This window comes from Ascaphus truei, chromosome 11 (genome assembly GCF_040206685.1).
Source record: "Ascaphus truei isolate aAscTru1 chromosome 11, aAscTru1.hap1, whole genome shotgun sequence".
Lineage (NCBI taxonomy): Eukaryota > Metazoa > Chordata > Amphibia > Anura > Ascaphidae > Ascaphus > Ascaphus truei.
Genome location: NC_134493.1, coordinates 37,192,553 through 37,210,487, shown reverse-complemented (window position 1 = coordinate 37,210,487; position 17,935 = coordinate 37,192,553). Strand labels below are relative to the sequence as shown.

At 50.6% G+C, this 17,935-nt stretch overlaps 1 protein-coding gene across 6 annotated transcripts in view; it reads left to right on the top strand.

The window, feature by feature from the left end:
- The window catches only part of TNRC6A (trinucleotide repeat containing adaptor 6A), a 75,027-nt gene that overhangs the window by 23,784 nt on the left and 33,308 nt on the right, over nt 1-17,935 (top strand). For 5 of the 6 annotated variants that reach the window (XM_075565665.1, XM_075565660.1, XM_075565663.1 and 2 more), the window contains one exon: nt 857-878. In XM_075565665.1, coding sequence (XP_075421780.1) covers nt 857-878 — 22 coding nt within the window. Of the gene's footprint in view, nt 1-856; nt 879-7,403; nt 7,571-17,935 lie in introns of all 6 variants that reach the window. The other variant, XM_075565664.1, reaches the window with a different exon arrangement.

The window sequence follows — 17,935 nt, the reverse complement described above, 5'->3', positions numbered from 1 at the left end:
TGCAGTCTAAGCTATTTTTTTTTTAATAAATCAGTTCTGTCCTACGAGAAAATACTTGTAACATTTTTTAAAAACAACTCTAGATTACATTTTCAATGTATTATAACGTAAGAAGCATTTGTTTATTTCTATAGCAACCATTTACAAAGTCACATCCCCTTCCTCTTCTGAAACAGGCTCTGGCACACCCCTTTTTGAGCCCTGCCCTCTCTGTTGCAGTGCACCAATTGTATCTAGTGACTGCCTGGTCACATGATCTTCCCCACATAACTTTGCATCTTTGGTCCTATTCTGCTGCACTGACAGCCATTTAGTGAACCCTCAAGCCAAATCTTCGCCGATCGATTGGCAACTTAGCTAATTACTTATCATTGTGTGGATTGTATTGATGCACATACTGTATTAAGGAGGTGACAACAGCTTTAAAGCTAAATTATGTTTAAGGAAGCCACAGTATGTTCTTTAAAGCGTTTTTGTGACTTGGATGGAACTGTCTCTAATTTTGTATGAAAGGGGAGAGCGCCCTGTATAAGAGCTTATTGGAATAGTGCATGTTCTGGTTGATGTGTTTATTTTGGTTTAATACATATAGAATAATAAATTGGTGCATCTGACAAACAAACTAAACATTTAATTCCCAAGAAAGGACATTTTTTAATCTCCACCTGTTGGAGGTAGGAATGTGGGTGTATTTTATACAGTTATTTTTTTTTTGTTTTGCCAGTTTATTTATTTATTTTTGTGCTGGCATTTCTTGGCTATATATTGCAGAATAGTATGTTTCATACCCCAATAGCACATATGGAATTATCTTTTCTGGTGTGTTCAATTACAATGTTGTATTTTTCTGTTTCAGGCCACTGAACAAAAAATCAAAGGTAGGTCACGTTTTTAACCCGCTATTTATAATTCCTGAAGTAATGTGTTTAAGATTTCTGTCTCGTGATATGATGTAGTGGTGTTGAGGCATCAAATTGGAGATTGGACATTAATAGGCCATCCTGCACGTTTTCAATGCTTGAATAATAGGTGTATGCTTCCTCTCCCCTGCAACACTCAAACATTGGCTATTGTCATTTTATGTGGATTAATACATTTTCAAAAATGGTATTAGTTCAGAAGGAATGGGGAATGTAATTTGCTCCTGCTGTATATTGAGGTAGACTCTGTTGCCTTAATATTTTCTACCATGCAAGTCAGCATTTGGAGAAATTAATATGAAAGAGCTGCTTGTCAGAAATGATCCCTTCTCTGCCGGATCAACCCTCCGTTAATGGAGTGAAAATGTTGTATTTGTGGTAGGCATAGGTTGTATCCTGAAATGAGCAGTTGTGAGTATTTGCAGTGCATTGTTGTAGCTGTGTTTTTGTCTGAGCTTCCTGGGATACTTCAGTGAGATTGCTGCTGACTAATTATTGTAAGTGATTGTGCCCCATATGGAGATACACGTTGTTGTTGTTGTTACTGTTTCCACATTAAGACGGCTTGCTTGGTGTGTCCTACATGGACTGTTTCCATCTTGCCAAATACCCTTACCTTTTGAAATTGCTTAAAACCCTTAATGTATGGGGTGACATTTCTTTGTGTGTGCTGTTGCTTTTGGGTCACTTTGCATAAATGAATATAGCTGTTAGGATATTTCTTTTTATATCAAAACAACAAACCAGTTAAGCATACCATACATTTGGCTATTGTATCAAACATTTGAGGAGTTGAGATTTTTGCTTTTGTTCTTGCGTAGCTCGCAAATTGCAAAAATATGTTAATTTGAAATTGCTAATCTTTTTCAGTTGATATTAATTTAAAGCAGCATTTCCTCCTGCCTGTTTTTTGTTTGCAATGTAATTATCTAAGCTGCTGATCAATCCATTCTCCCGTGACAATCGACGAAGATCCGGATTCCCAGAGCACCCAATATGGCAACCTAGTGGGGCTTCCAAAATGGCTCCTATAGCAACCCAAGAATCTTATATACTATATTAGTGAAAGCACTGTATGCCTGCCTGCCTGCCAGCCTGCCTGCCTGCCTGGATGTCCGGTGTCCCTAGGGGAAATCTCATTGGTCCCTTGGGCCGCCCCCGCACACTTCTCATTGGCCTGAGGCGGAGTGACGGGCCAAAGGGGCGGACACACACACACACACACACTCCTCAACACACACACACACTCCTCAACCAACACACACACACACTCCTCAACACACACACACACACACACACACACCTCAACGCACACACCTCAACGCACACACACACACACACACACACTCCACCCTCCTCAACTCACACACACACACACTCCACCCTCCTAACGGCTGCCCGACCTTGACCCCCCCGCCCTTCCCGGCGGCTGGCCCACAACAACGGAACCCCCCCTATCACCACTCCGCGGGACCTCAACATCACCCTCTCTCCCGGTTCTCCCCCGGTGCTCCCTCTCTCCCCCCACCCCCCCCCCCGCAGAGCACGCTCTCACCTTCAGGCCTAGAGGCCGCGCCCCCAGCTCCCCATCCCCGCGCGCGCTGCTCCGGCTCTCTCAGGCCTAGCTGTCTCTGTCGGGAGCTGCACGGGCCGCGGCCCATACACCCCCTCACCTGACCGTCTCAGCTCCGCCTCGCCAGGGGGAACGGAGACCGCCGAGGAACCCGAGGAGGAGGAGCGCGGCCCGGTGCGAGGTAAGTAACCGCAGGGGAAGGGATCTTTCACCCCGGCCCGGACCTTCACCCCCCCCCCCCCCGGCCCTTCACCCCCCCCCCGGCCCTTCACCCCCCCCTCCCCCGGCCCTTCACCCCCCCGGCCCTTCACCCCCCCCCCCCCGGCCCTTCACCCGGCCCGGTCCTTCACCCCCTTCGGCCCCCTCGGCACCGCCTCACCTCTCCCACCCCCCCTCACAGCAAAGCCCAGCCTACCCGGCGCCGCCTGCAACGCTCCTCGGCACCGCTGCCTCACCTCGAGGCGGAGGCCAGCGGGGGGGGGCTCCCGCCAGCCTTGCAGGAGGGACCCTCCACATGCCCCGTGCTGCTCACCCCCCTCCACATGCCCCGTGCTGCTCACCCCCCCCCCCCACATGCCCCGTGCTGCTCACCCCCCCCACATGCCCAGTGCTGCTCTCCCCCCCTCCCCCCCTCCACCTGCCCCGTGCTGCTCTCCCCCCTCCACATGCCCCGTGCTGCTCTCCCCCCTCCACATGCCCCGTGCTGCTCTCCCCCCCTCCACATGCCCCGTGCTGCTCTCCCCCCCTCCACATGCCCCGTGCTGCTCTCCCCCCTCCCCCCTCCACGTGCCCCGTGCTGCTCTCCCCCCTCCCCCCTCCACATGCCCCGTGCTGCTCTCCCCCCTCCCCCCTCCACATGCCCCGTGCTGCCCTCACCCCTCCCCCCTCCACATGCCCCGTGCTGCCCTCCCCCCTCCACATGCCCCGTGCTGCTCTCCCCCCTCCACATGCCCCGTGCTGCTCTCCCCCCTCCCCCCTCCACATGCCCCGTGCTGCTCTCCCCCCTCCACATGCCCCGTGCTGCTCTCCCCCCTCCCCCCTCCACATGCCCCGTGCTGCTCTCCCCCCTCCCCCCTCCACATGCCCCGTGCTGCTCTCCCCCCTCCACATGCCCCGTGCTGCTCTCCCCCCTCCCCCCTCCACATGCCCCGTGCTGCTCTCCCCCCTCCACATGCCCCGTGCTGCTCTCCCCCCCTCCACATGCCCCGTGCTGCTCTCCCCCCCTCCACATGCCCCGTGCTGCTCTCCCTGCAGCTTCCCCCCCCCCCCCTCCACATGCCCTCTGTCCGGCTCCCGTCCGATCCCTGCCCCTCCGTACCAGATGACTGCAGGGTCCGTCTCCCGGCCTGCACGAGGAAGATGCTGCCGACTGTAAGGTAATCACCTCCCCCCCCCACACATTCCTTCATCTCCAGCCTGATCCCTCCGTACACACACACACACACACACACACACACACACACACACACACACACACACACACACACTATATATATCTCTATACATAAGACACACACACACACACATGTAGACACACACACACACATGTAGACACACACACACACATGTAGACACACACACACAGATGTAGACACACACATGTAGACACACACATGTAGACACACACACACAGATGTAGACACACACATGTAGGCACACACACACAAACACACACGTACACAGACACACACGTACACACACACACACACACACACACACACACACACCTATACAGACACACGTATACACACAGCAGACACACGTATACACACAGCAGACACACGTATACACACAGCAGACACACGTATACACACAGCACACACGTATACACACAGCAGACACACGTATACACACAGCAGACACACGTATACACACAGCAGACACACGTATACACACAGCAGACACACGTATACACACAGCAGACACACGTATACACACAGCAGACACACGTATACACACAGCAGACACACGTATACACACAGCAGACACACGTATACACACAGCAGACACACGTATACACACAGCAGACACACGTATACACATGTACACACATGTATATACACACGTATACACACACACACGTAGGCACACGTATACACACACACACACACGTAGGCACACGTATACACACACACACGTATACACACACACACGTAGACACACGTATACACACACACACGTAGACACACGTATACACGCAGACACACACACGTATACACGCAGACACACGTATACACGCAGGCGCACGTATACACGCAGGCGCACGTACATAGACACGCACACGCACGGAGACACGCACACGCACGGAGACACGCACACGCACGGAGACACGCACACGCACGGAGACACGCACACGCACGTAGACACGCACGTGCAAACGCACGTAGACACGCATACGCACGTAGACACGCACACGCACGTAGACACGCACGTAGACACGCACACGCACGTAGACGCACACGCACGTAGACGCACACGCACGTAGACGCACACGCACGTAGACACGCACACGCACGTAGACACACACGCGCACGTAGACACGCACGCGCACGTAGACACGCACGCGCACGGAGACACGCGCACGCACGTAGACACGTACACACACACGTACACACTTACACACACACACGTACACACTTACACACACACACGTACACACTTACACATACACACGTACACACTTACACACACACACACACACATGTACACGTACACACACACATGGAGTCATACACACACACATGGAGTCATACACACACACATGGAGTCATACACACACACATGGAGTCATACACACACACATGGAGTCATACACACACACATGAAGTCATACACACACACATGGAGTCATTCACACACACATGGAGTCATACACACACACATGGAGTCATACACACACACATGGAGTCATACACACACACATGGAGTCATACACACACACATGGAGTCATACACACACACATGGAGTCATGCACACACACATGGAGTCATACACACCCACATGGAGTCATACACACCCACATGGAGTCATACACACCCACATGGAGTCATACACACCCACATGGAGTCATACACACCCACATGGAGTCATACACACCCACATGGAGTCATACACACCCACATGGAGTCATACACACCCACATGGAGTCATACACACCCACATGGAGTCATACACACACACATGGAGTCATACACACACACATGGAGTCATACACACACACATGGAGTCATACACACACACATGGAGTCATACACACACACATGGAGTCATACACACACACATGGAGTCATACACACACACATGGAGTCATACACACACACATGGAGTCATACACACACACATGGAGTCATACACACACACATGGAGTCATACACACACACATGGAGTCATACACACACACATGGAGTCATACACACACACATGTAGACATACACACACACATGTAGACATACACACACACACACACGTATACACACACATATACATACACATATACATACACACACATGTATACACACACACATACGTATACACACACACACACATGTATACACACACACACGTATACACACACACACATGTATACACACACACATGTATACACACACACATGTATACACACACACATGTATACACACACACATGTATACACACACACATGTATACACACACGTACACGTACACACACACACACACGTACACACACACGTACACGTACACGTACACGTACACGTACACGTACACACACGTACACACGTACACGTACACGTACACGTACACGTACACGTACACGTACACACACACGTACACACATACAATGTATACACACACAAACATGTATACACACATGTATACACACACACGTGTATACACACACACGTGTGTATACACACACACACTATCCCCAGCACCACCACATCAGCACACCGGTATCCCATGCCCCCCCAGCACACTGCCATTCTCGGCTCCCCACCATTCCCAGCCCCCATCAACACCATCAGCACCCACACATTGGCACCTTCGCACCTCCCCCATCGGCACACCCACATCCGCACCCCTACATCAGCAACAAACCCTCCCAAATCAGCACACCGATACAATCACCATCAGTACAGCCACAGCAACACTACCACCGCACACCGCCATGGGCCGCGTGGACCACTCCCCACCCAAATGCCACCCCCACACCACAAACATCCCGGGCAACGCCGGGGCTCTCAGCTAGTATAGAATTGAAGCAGGGAGTCTCGGGAGCTGATCCCAATTCATTTCAGCTCCGCGGACCCCATACTTCCGGAGATACTAACCTCCGAATTAGGTGCCAGGTGCTGCTTGGTCTCAGTAAGCAGGGCTTTCAGATTTGAAGCTCCCATGTCACATGGAACAATAGGAAGCTGCACTGATGATGTCACGGCTTCATATTGGCCCACAGGCCTGGAAATATCTGAACAGAGGACATATTGTGAACCCTGGCAGCCAAGGAGAGCGACAACCGGTACCTAATTCGGAGTTCAGTATTTCTGGATTCAGGGGTCCCCGAAACGGAAATTTACGGGGTTAAGCTCTGGAGACCCCCCTGCTTCAAATATATGAATTTAGCAACAAAAAAAAACCCACCCCCTTCGATTGCCTCTTAAATACATTAAAAATAATTAAAGAGGACATAACGAGTGGGGGAGGGGAATGTAGTAAGTATTCTCTAGTACTACACAGCTGATTTTAATTAAAACACATTTAGAATTTGGGATTTTTAATGAAAAGCTGCTTTGAGTACTTTTTGAAGATTCTGAACACATCGAACTGCATAGACTAGCTGGATATGTGTGTGTAAATACATGTAAAAGGCCACAAATAAAAATACATTGAGCTTGCACGCACCCATTCTCTCCTCAACATTTCCTCGGTGTAGGTGATCTGATCTGGCGTCATCACCACACGGCACTGGACTTTAAGAACAATCAATGAAATTGGACAGGCACTCAAAAAAAAAAAAACGTTTATGTAACAAACTCCATCATCCTCGTTGTTCACCGAGGAAGGGGACAGGTTCCTGAAACGTCGCTGTTTGGTTGGCGAGTATGTGTCAAATTACCTTTTTTCCCCTCTACATTTTTGTAAATTTTTAACGAAATCTACATTAAATAAGAAGCATGCCAACATGTGAACAAGGAGGATGAAGGGAGTTTATTATTATAATGTATTTCTTTTCACATAAAAAAAGTGTGTGTGTGTGTATATGTATATGTATATGTATATGTAGAACACACAAAAGGAGAAGTTGCTCAACACATAATATATAAGGTTAACTCAAGCCCTTTAATAAAACTAACTATAAGGGTAAAATAAAATGTATATCCCAATTAAAGTCAGTATATAAATTAAATAGGACCTGATGGTGCTAGGGGATAGTGAAAACTATATAAGACACACAGATGAAAAGAACAAAGACAATCCCCTTAGTAGCACTCTAAATTACACCTAAACTAATCTATAAGATAAAGATGGTTAAAAAGAAACAGATGCTCCGCCAATTCAATTGGGCTTCTTCCCGGAGTGGTCAGACCAAGCAGCACCTGGCACCTAATTCGGAGGTTAGTATCTCCGGAAGTATGGGGTCCGCGGAGCTGAAATGAATTGGGATCAGCTCCCGAGTGGTCACTCCGGGAAGAAGCCCACCGACGGGTGAAACATGTTGAGTGTTTACTTTACTACAGCCTTTATGTAATCTATTCTGAGGGACTTATGATGGATCTGATGCAGCATTTTGGACTTTATTTTTTGTTCCTGTTATAAGCAGACTTTGGAAACACATCCTGTACAATCAATATGGACACAAACTCTTCACAATCTATCTGCAGCTGAGTATTACCCTCCTTACTGTTTGGGCATTACCTGTCCTTGCAGTGCTGCGCTTTGTGGTGTTTTCAATATGTATGACTGTTTGCTAATATGTCTTTATTAGTCATATTTTTCTTTATTTGCTGCATCAGTTCTCATTGATTTCATTTTGGGGAAATGCTGTTCAGGGTATAACTATTATTGTTATATTATTTTTCCCTGGTTGCTTTATCTCTTTTTTTCCCCTCTGTTTTTGGTATACATACTAATTTTTCCTGGCTATATACTGGGTTATTGACTATATATATATGACTATATACTTTTTCCAACGCAATGATTTATTATTCTTTCATGCATATGTCAGTGGGAATATATTTTGTATTGCCTATTATGTTAGACTAAACTATTTTGTTGTCATTATTTAAACTTTATTTAGACACATTTTAGTTTTTTTCTTTTTGTAATACTGATAGTGTTTGATTAGTAGTCCTCTCTTTATATTTTTGATACATATATATTTTCATAGGCTGTCTTTAGTATTTTTATGTTTTTAAGTTAGTGTGTCTTATTGTTTAATCAATAAAATCTTGTTCATTTTTTCTGAATTGGCGGAGCATCTGTTTCTTTTTAACCATCTTTATCTTATAGATTAGTTTAGGTGTAATTTAGAGTGCTACTAAGGGGATTGTCTTTGTTCTTTTCATCTGTGTGTCTTGTATATGTATATGTATATGCAGTGGTTGACAAATCACCAAAAAATCTACTCGCCACACAAAAAAATCTACTCGCCACCTAGTACCAAACGTGTGCTGCTTGGGCCAATATTTACTCGCCCGGGGGTTAAATCCACTCGCCCGGGGCGAGCAAATGTATAGGTTTGTCGAACACTGTGTATATGTATATGTATATGTAGAGGTAGAGGTAGAGGTAGAGGTATCGGTACCGTGTTAGCCGAGCTTCAATAATCAAAAAATAAATAGATGATACCGTTCTGTGGCTAACGAAATGCTTTTATTTGTGCGAGCTTTCGAGATACATTGCGCTATCGGCTTCAAAAATCATTTTTAACATGGTTCCCTATAGCTTGCTGCATGGTCACAGCTTTGAGCTATAGTGAACCATGTTAAAAATGGTTTTTGAAGCAAAAAGTGGCACTGTGTGCTCATTTGTATGTCATTTCCCAGAATCCCTTGCTTTAGTGGAAGTGCTGTGTGCTGGGTGATAATGGTGAAAAGCGGGGTTGCAGACCTGCCTAAGACATGCAGATGAGCATACAGTTGTGTGTGTAGATATATATATCTATATATATATCTTATCTATATCTATTGTTGCATGTGAGATTTCAAAATGCATAGACCACCAAGTAACACAGACAAACCTATTTACAACAGAAATGCACAAAGAAGGCACTAAAGATCACATGTAAATCATTCTACTCTCCGAAATTCACTACAAAGGAAACTGCATAGCCAGTTCACCTTATGGAGTAAAACTGCCTTGAAATAGAAGAAAACATTTCTGTTTATCTACTATATATTTCTGAAAGCACTGTATGTCTGCGTCCCTAGCGGCAATCTCATTGGTCCCTTGGCCTGCCCGCCCCCGCACCTCTCATTAGCCTGAGGCAGAGTGACGGGCAAAAACACACACACACACAAACACACACAAACACACACACACACACACACACACACACACACACACACACACACACACACACACACACACACACACACACACACACACACACACACACACACACACACCCTCACACACACACACACACACACACCCTCACACACACACTCTCACACACACACACACCCTCACACACACACACACCCTCACACACACACACACACACACACACACACCCTCACTCTCCCCCTTCAGTTGGACCGCAGCTCACCTTCCACACCCCCCCCCCTCCTCTCCCGGTGCCCCTCACTCTCTCCCCTCACCTCACCCAAATCCCCACGCTCCGCAACATCCCCAGCCGCACCATCACCCTCACCCTGCGCCGCGGCCCTCCTGCTCAGCAGCAAACTCCAGGCTCCTCCCCCCTCGCGGCGCGGCCCGGGCCTCCTGCTCTCCCCCTCACGTGCGCCGCTACCGTAGAGGGGAAGCGCGGCCCGGGCCTTTTGCTCTCCCCTTCACGTGCGCCACTACCGGAGAGGGGAAGCGCGGGCCGGGCCTCCTGCTCTCCCCCTCACGTGCGCCGCTACCGGAGAGGGGAAGCGCGGCGCGGGCCTTTTGCTCTCCCCCTCACGTGCGCCGCTACCGGAGAGGGGAAGCGCGGGCCGGGCCTCCTGCTCTCCCCCTCACGTGCGCCGCTACCGGAGAGGGGAAGCGCGGCGCGGGACTCCCCCTCACGTGCGCCGGCTCCCGGACGGAGGGGAAGCGCGGCGCGGGACTCCCCCTCACGTGCGCCGCTACCGGAGAGGGGAAGCGCAGCGCGGGACTCCCCCTCACGTGCGCCGCTACCGGAGAGGGGAAGCGCGGCGCGGGACTCCCCCTCACGTGCGTCGGCTCCCGGACGGAGGGGAAGCGCGGCGCGAGACTCACCATCACGTGCGCCGGCTCCCGGACGGAGGGGAAGCGCGGCGCGGGTCTCCTGCCACTCTTGCACCCCCCCCAGCTTCCCGAACTCACCTCCTGCCCCAGCCAGATGCCACGGGGTCAAGGTAAGTCACCCACCGTCTCCCACCCACGCACTGTCACCCAGTCACCCACCCAGTCACCCACACACCCACCCAGTCACCCACCCAGTCACTTTCACCCAGTCACCCACCCACTCAGTCACCCACTCACTCAGTCACCCACCCACCCACTCACTTTGTCACCCAAAAACTCACTTAGTCACCCACCCACTCAGTCACCCACCCACTCACTCAGTCAAGTCAGAGTCAAAGTCAAGTCACCCAGTCACCCACCCACCCAGTCACCCACCCAGTCACCCACACACCCACCCAGTCACTTTCACCCAGTCACCCACCCACCCAGTCACCCACCCACTCAGTCACCCACCCAGTCACTCAGTCACCCACCCATTCAGTCACCCATTCAGTCAGTCACCCAGTCACCCACCCATTCAGTCAGTCCGTCACCCACTCACCCACCCAGTCAGTCACCCAGTCAGTCACCCACTCACCCACCCAGTCAGTCACCCACTCACCCAGTCAGTCACCCACTCACCCAGTCAGTCAGTCAGTCACCCACTCACCCAGTCAGTCACCCACTCACCCAGTCAGTCACCCACTCACCCAGTCAGTCACCCACTCACCCAGTCAGTCACCCACTCACCCAGTCAGTCACCCACTCACCCAGTCAGTCACCCACTCACCCAGTCAGTCACCCACTCACCCAGTCAGTCACCCACTCACCCAGTCAGTCACCCACTCACCCAGTCAGTCACCCACTCACCCACCCAGTCAGTTTCCCACTCACCCACCCAGTCAGTCACCCACTCACCCAGTCAGTCACCCACCCACCCAGTCAGTCAGTCACCCACTCACCCAGTCAGTCACCCACTCACCCACCCAGTCAGTCACCCATTCACCCACCCAGTCAGTCACCCATTCACCCACCCAGTCAGTCACCCACTCACCCACCCAGTCAGTCTCACACTCACCCACCCAGTCAGTCTCACACTCACCCACCCATTCAGTCTCACACTCACCCACCCAGTCAGTCTCACACTCACCCACCCAGTCAGTCTCACACTCACCCACCCAGTCAGTCTCCCACTCACCCACCCAGTCAGTCTCACACTCACCCACCCAGTCAGTCTCACACTCACCCACCCAGTCAGTCTCACACTCACCCACCCAGTCAGTTTCACACTCACCCACCCAGTCAGTCTCCCACCCAGTCAGTCTCCCACCCAGTCAGTCTCCCACCCAGTCAGTCTCCCACCCAGTCAGTCTCCCACCCAGTCAGTCTCCCACCCAGTCAGTCTCCCACCCAGTCAGTCTCCCACCCAGTCAGTCTCCCACCCAGTCAGTCTCCCACCCAGTCAGTCTCCCACCCAGTCAGTCTCCCACCCAGTCAGTCTCCCACCCAGTCAGTCTCCCACCCAGTCAGTCTCCCACCCAGTCAGTCTCCCACCCAGTCAGTCTCCCACCCAGTCAGTCTCCCACCCAGTCAGTCTCCCACCCAGTCAGTCTCCCACCCAGTCAGTCTCCCACCCAGTCAGTCTCCCACCCAGTCAGTCTCCCACCCAGTCAGTCTCCCACCCAGTCAGTCTCCCACCCAGTCAGTCTCCCACCCAGTCAGTCTCCCACCCAGTCAGTCTCCCACCCAGTCAGTCTCCCACCCAGTCAGTCTCCCACCCAGTCAGTCTCCCACTCACCCACCCAGTCAGTCTCCCACTCACCCACCCAGTCAGTCTCCCACTCACCCACCCAGTCAGTCTCCCACTCACCCACCCAGTCAGTCTCCCACTCACCCACCCAGTCAGTCTCCCACTCACCCACCCAGTCAGTCTCCCACTCACCCACCCAGTCAGTCTCCCACTCACCCACCCAGTCAGTCTCCCACTCACCCACCCAGTCAGTCTCCCACTCACCCACCCAGTCAGTCTCCCACTCACCCACCCACCCATTCAGTTTCCCACTCACCCACCCACCCATTCAGTTTCCCACTCACCCACCCACCCATTCAGTTTCCCACTCACCCACCCACCCATTCAGTTTCCCACTCACCCACCCACCCATTCAGTTTCCCACTCACCCACCCACCCATTCAGTTTCCCACTCACCCACCCACCCATTCAGTTTCCCACTCACCCACCCACCCATTCAGTTTCCCACTCACCCACCCACCCATTCAGTTTCCCACTCACCCACCCACCCATTCAGTTTCCCACTCACCCACCCACCCATTCAGTTTCCCACTCACCCACCCACCCATTCAGTTTCCCACTCACCCACCCACCCATTCAGTTTCCCACTCACCCACCCACCCATTCAGTTTCCCACTCACCCACCCACCCATTCAGTTTCCCACTCACCCACCCACCCATTCAGTTTCCCACTCACCCACCCACCCATTCAGTTTCCCACTCACCCACCCACCCATTCAGTTTCCCACTCACCCACCCACCCATTCAGTTTCCCACTCACCCACCCACCCATTCAGTTTCCCACTCACCCACCCACCCATTCAGTTTCCCACTCACCCACCCACCCATTCAGTTTCCCACTCACCCACCCACCCATTCAGTTTCCCACTCACCCACCCACCCATTCAGTTTCCCACTCACCCACCCACCCATTCAGTTTCCCACTCACCCACCCACCCATTCAGTTTCCCACTCACCCACCCACCCATTCAGTTTCCCACTCACCCACCCACCCATTCAGTTTCCCACTCACCCACCCACCCATTCAGTTTCCCACTCACCCACCCACCCATTCAGTTTCCCACTCACCCACCCACCCATTCAGTTTCCCACTCACCCACCCACCCATTCAGTTTCCCACTCACCCACCCACCCATTCAGTTTCCCACTCACCCACCCACCCATTCAGTTTCCCACTCACCCACCCACCCATTCAGTTTCCCACTCACCCACCCACCCATTCAGTTTCCCACTCACCCACCCACCCATTCAGTTTCCCACTCACCCACCCACCCATTCAGTTTCCCACTCACCCACCCACCCATTCAGTTTCCCACTCACCCACCCACCCATTCAGTTTCCCACTCACCCACCCACCCATTCAGTTTCCCACTCACCCACCCACCCATTCAGTTTCCCACTCACCCACCCACCCATTCAGTTTCCCACTCACCCACCCACCCATTCAGTTTCCCACTCACCCACCCACCCATTCAGTTTCCCACTCACCCACCCACCCATTCAGTTTCCCACTCACCCACCCACCCATTCAGTTTCCCACTCACCCACCCACCCATTCAGTTTCCCACTCACCCACCCACCCATTCAGTTTCCCACTCACCCACCCACCCATTCAGTTTCCCACTCACCCACCCACCCATTCAGTTTCCCACTCACCCACCCACCCATTCAGTTTCCCACTCACCCACCCACCCATTCAGTTTCCCACTCACCCACCCACCCATTCAGTTTCCCACTCACCCACCCACCCATTCAGTTTCCCACTCACCCACCCACCCATTCAGTTTCCCACTCACCCACCCACCCATTCAGTTTCCCACTCACCCACCCACCCATTCAGTTTCCCACTCACCCACCCACCCATTCAGTTTCCCACTCACCCACCCACCCATTCAGTTTCCCACTCACCCACCCACCCATTCAGTTTCCCACTCACCCACCCACCCATTCAGTTTCCCACTCACCCACCCACCCATTCAGTTTCCCACTCACCCACCCACCCATTCAGTTTCCCACTCACCCACCCACCCATTCAGTTTCCCACTCACCCACCCACCCATTCAGTTTCCCACTCACCCACCCACCCATTCAGTTTCCCACTCACCCACCCACCCATTCAGTTTCCCACCCACCCACCCATTCAGTTTCCCACCCACCCACCCATTCAGTTTCCCACTCACCCACCCATTCAGTTTCCCACTCACCCACCCATTCAGTTTCCCACTCACCCACCCATTCAGTTTCCCACTCACCCACCCATTCAGTTTCCCACTCACCCACCCATTCAGTTTCCCACTCACCCACCCATTCAGTTTCCCACTCACCCACCCATTCAGTTTCCCACTCACCCACCCATTCAGTTTCCCACTCACCCACCCATTCAGTTTCCCACTCACCCACCCATTCAGTTTCCCACTCACCCACCCATTCAGTCTCACACTCACCCACCCATTCAGTCTCACACTCACCCACCCATTCAGTCTCACACTCACCCACCCACCCACTCACCGACCCCAGTCACCCACCCACCCACCGACCCAAAGTCATCCACCCCCCGACCCAACTCACCCACCCAACCACCGACCCAAAGTCACCCACCGACCCAAAGTCACCCACCCACCGACCCAAAGTCAAACCGACCCAAAGTGACCCACCCACCGACCCAAAGTCAAACCGACCCAAAGTGACCCACCCACCGACCCAAAGTCAAACCGACCCAAAGTGACCCACCCACCGACCCAAAGTGACCCACCCACCGACCCAAAGTGACCCACCCACCGACCCAAAGTGACCCACCCACCGACCCAAAGTGACCCACCCACCGACCCAAAGTGACCCACCCACCGACCCAAAGTGACCCACCCACCGACCCAAAGTCAAACCGACCCAAAAGTCACCCACCCAGTCACCGACCCAAAGTCACCCACTCAGTCACCAACCCACCCACCCACTCAGTCACCAACCCACCCACCCACTCAGTCAAGTGTCACCCACCCACCCACACAGTCACCCACACACTCAGTCAACTCAGTCACCCACCTAGCTGTCAAGGGGGGGGGAAGCCTAACCCTGTCGTACGCCCCCCCCCCAAAATTACATCCCGGGCAACGCCGGGTCTTTCAGCTAGTATATATATATATATATATATATATACTATATATATATACAGTGTTCGACAAACCTATACATTTGCTCGCCACGGGCGAGTGGATTTAACCCCCGGGCGAGTAAATATTGGCCCAAGCAGCACACGTTTGGTACTAGGTGGCGAGTAAATTTTTTTGTGTGGCGAGTAGATTTTTTGGTGATTTGTCAACCACTATATATATATATAGATATATATATATATCTATAGCTATATATATATATATATATATATATATATATATCTTGACTAGGTTGAGTGATGAGCAGTTTAACATTAAACCTTTGTCTGCTTTTTGTGCTGTTCAATAATGGTGCCACAGCCATAATGTCAAAGTGGTTTCCGGATTTTGGGTAACCTTTCACTTGCATATTGCTCAGAGCCACAGGAAATTCAAATTGAAAAATAAGCGTGCGGTTCCACACATTGATTGATTGCACTTTTATAATGATACTCTTGTCCCTGACGTTTACTAATCTCCTTTTTTTTAGTTTTGCAGGTGTCTGTCAAAAACAGGTGTGGTTTTTTACTGCTTTTATTGTTGTAAGGATTACTGCACTTTACCGTTAACATTTAGCTGTTACAAACATAGAAGATAAACAGAAATGTTTTCTTCTATTTCAAGGCAGTTTTACTCCATAAGGTGAACTGGCTATGCAGTTTCCTTTGTAGTGAATTTCTGAGAGTAGAATGATTTACATGTGATCTTTAGTGCCTTCTTTGTGCATTTCTGTTGTAAATAGGTTTGTCTGTGTTACTTGGTGGTCTATGCATTTTGAAATCTCACATGCAACAAGGCATTGCAAGAGTTAAGCAAGTGTCGCTTACTGCTCCAACCCTTCAGGCTGTTTTGTTTACCACTCAACCACTGTTCCTGCATTTTTGTTTAAAGCCTAGAGAGGAGTTAAGGACCCTTTGTAGTCTGTAGAAGAACGCAGGAGAAAAAACTGAGGATCAATTCCTGTGTGTAGACATGCAGTGAAGCGCAGGCTTCAGGGAGTTAATAGCTTGGCATACAGTGGAGATATTTTTCAGAGCAGCTAGCTGAGCTCACGGCTGCAGCCATTTTTTTTATTTTTTCCTCCTTTTGCAATGAATTTTCTAGTCCTGCAGATTATGCACGTCAGCTTTAAAATCTGACTGCCTCGGTTTGCCCTTCAGCATTCCAAAACTAACCCCTCTTTAAGGCACTAACATGCAGGGGAAATGTATTACAATAGTACAAAAGTCTTATGCAACTGCAGGTAGAAAGCCACGCAGCGGACTGCCGTGAGCTGCTGTTTTTGTCTGCTTTCCGAGATTTCATTTAGTAAACCTATTCATGTTCGAGTTGACTGTTTTGCCCAGCTGTTATAATGTTTTTCAGACAGCTGCCATTATTTATTAGAAGGGGGGGAAGAGTTTGACCGACTGGGCCCCTCCGACAGGAGGAGTTGGCAAACAGAGCTTTCGTAGCAGTAAAATGACACCATGCTTCTCCTCCATTTTCTAATGAAATCTGCAGAGTGGAAAAGCAACAGGAGTTGGAAACGTCTTTCTGTGGAGTCTCGCTGCATAACTAGTGTCTTAGCCGCTTCCTTTTTGGATATCCGTCAGGTTTGTTCATGTATAACCGTTCTTAGCTGTATGACACAAAAGGACAAGATCTGTCTTTGCACTTGTGTTGCTCCGTGATAAAGGAATTAGGGCTAATGTCACATCAATGCTGTGCACGTAGACCTTTTCTAAAGGCTTTGGCAAGATGCAAACAAAATGCCAGTATAAGGCTCTGCAAGCAAAATGTGTATAGTGGGAGAGTGGTGTGTGGCACCACTTTGTATGCATAATTCAATTTCATAGTAAGCGTGTCATTTGTAATCTATTTGTGCTATAGAAACACACCATTGTAATTATTTGTAAACACTTTTTTTTTTTTGCATGCAATACTTTCAGTTTTGGATTGTTTATTTAAAAAAAAAAAATACATGTTGTTCAGCTGTATTTCATCGAGAGAAAACTGCTATTGCATGACTTGCAGCTTGTCACACTAAAACAATGACTGGGGAGTATAGTGTGTTTTTTGTGCCAGGAAGTGTTTTAGTTCATATCGACAATA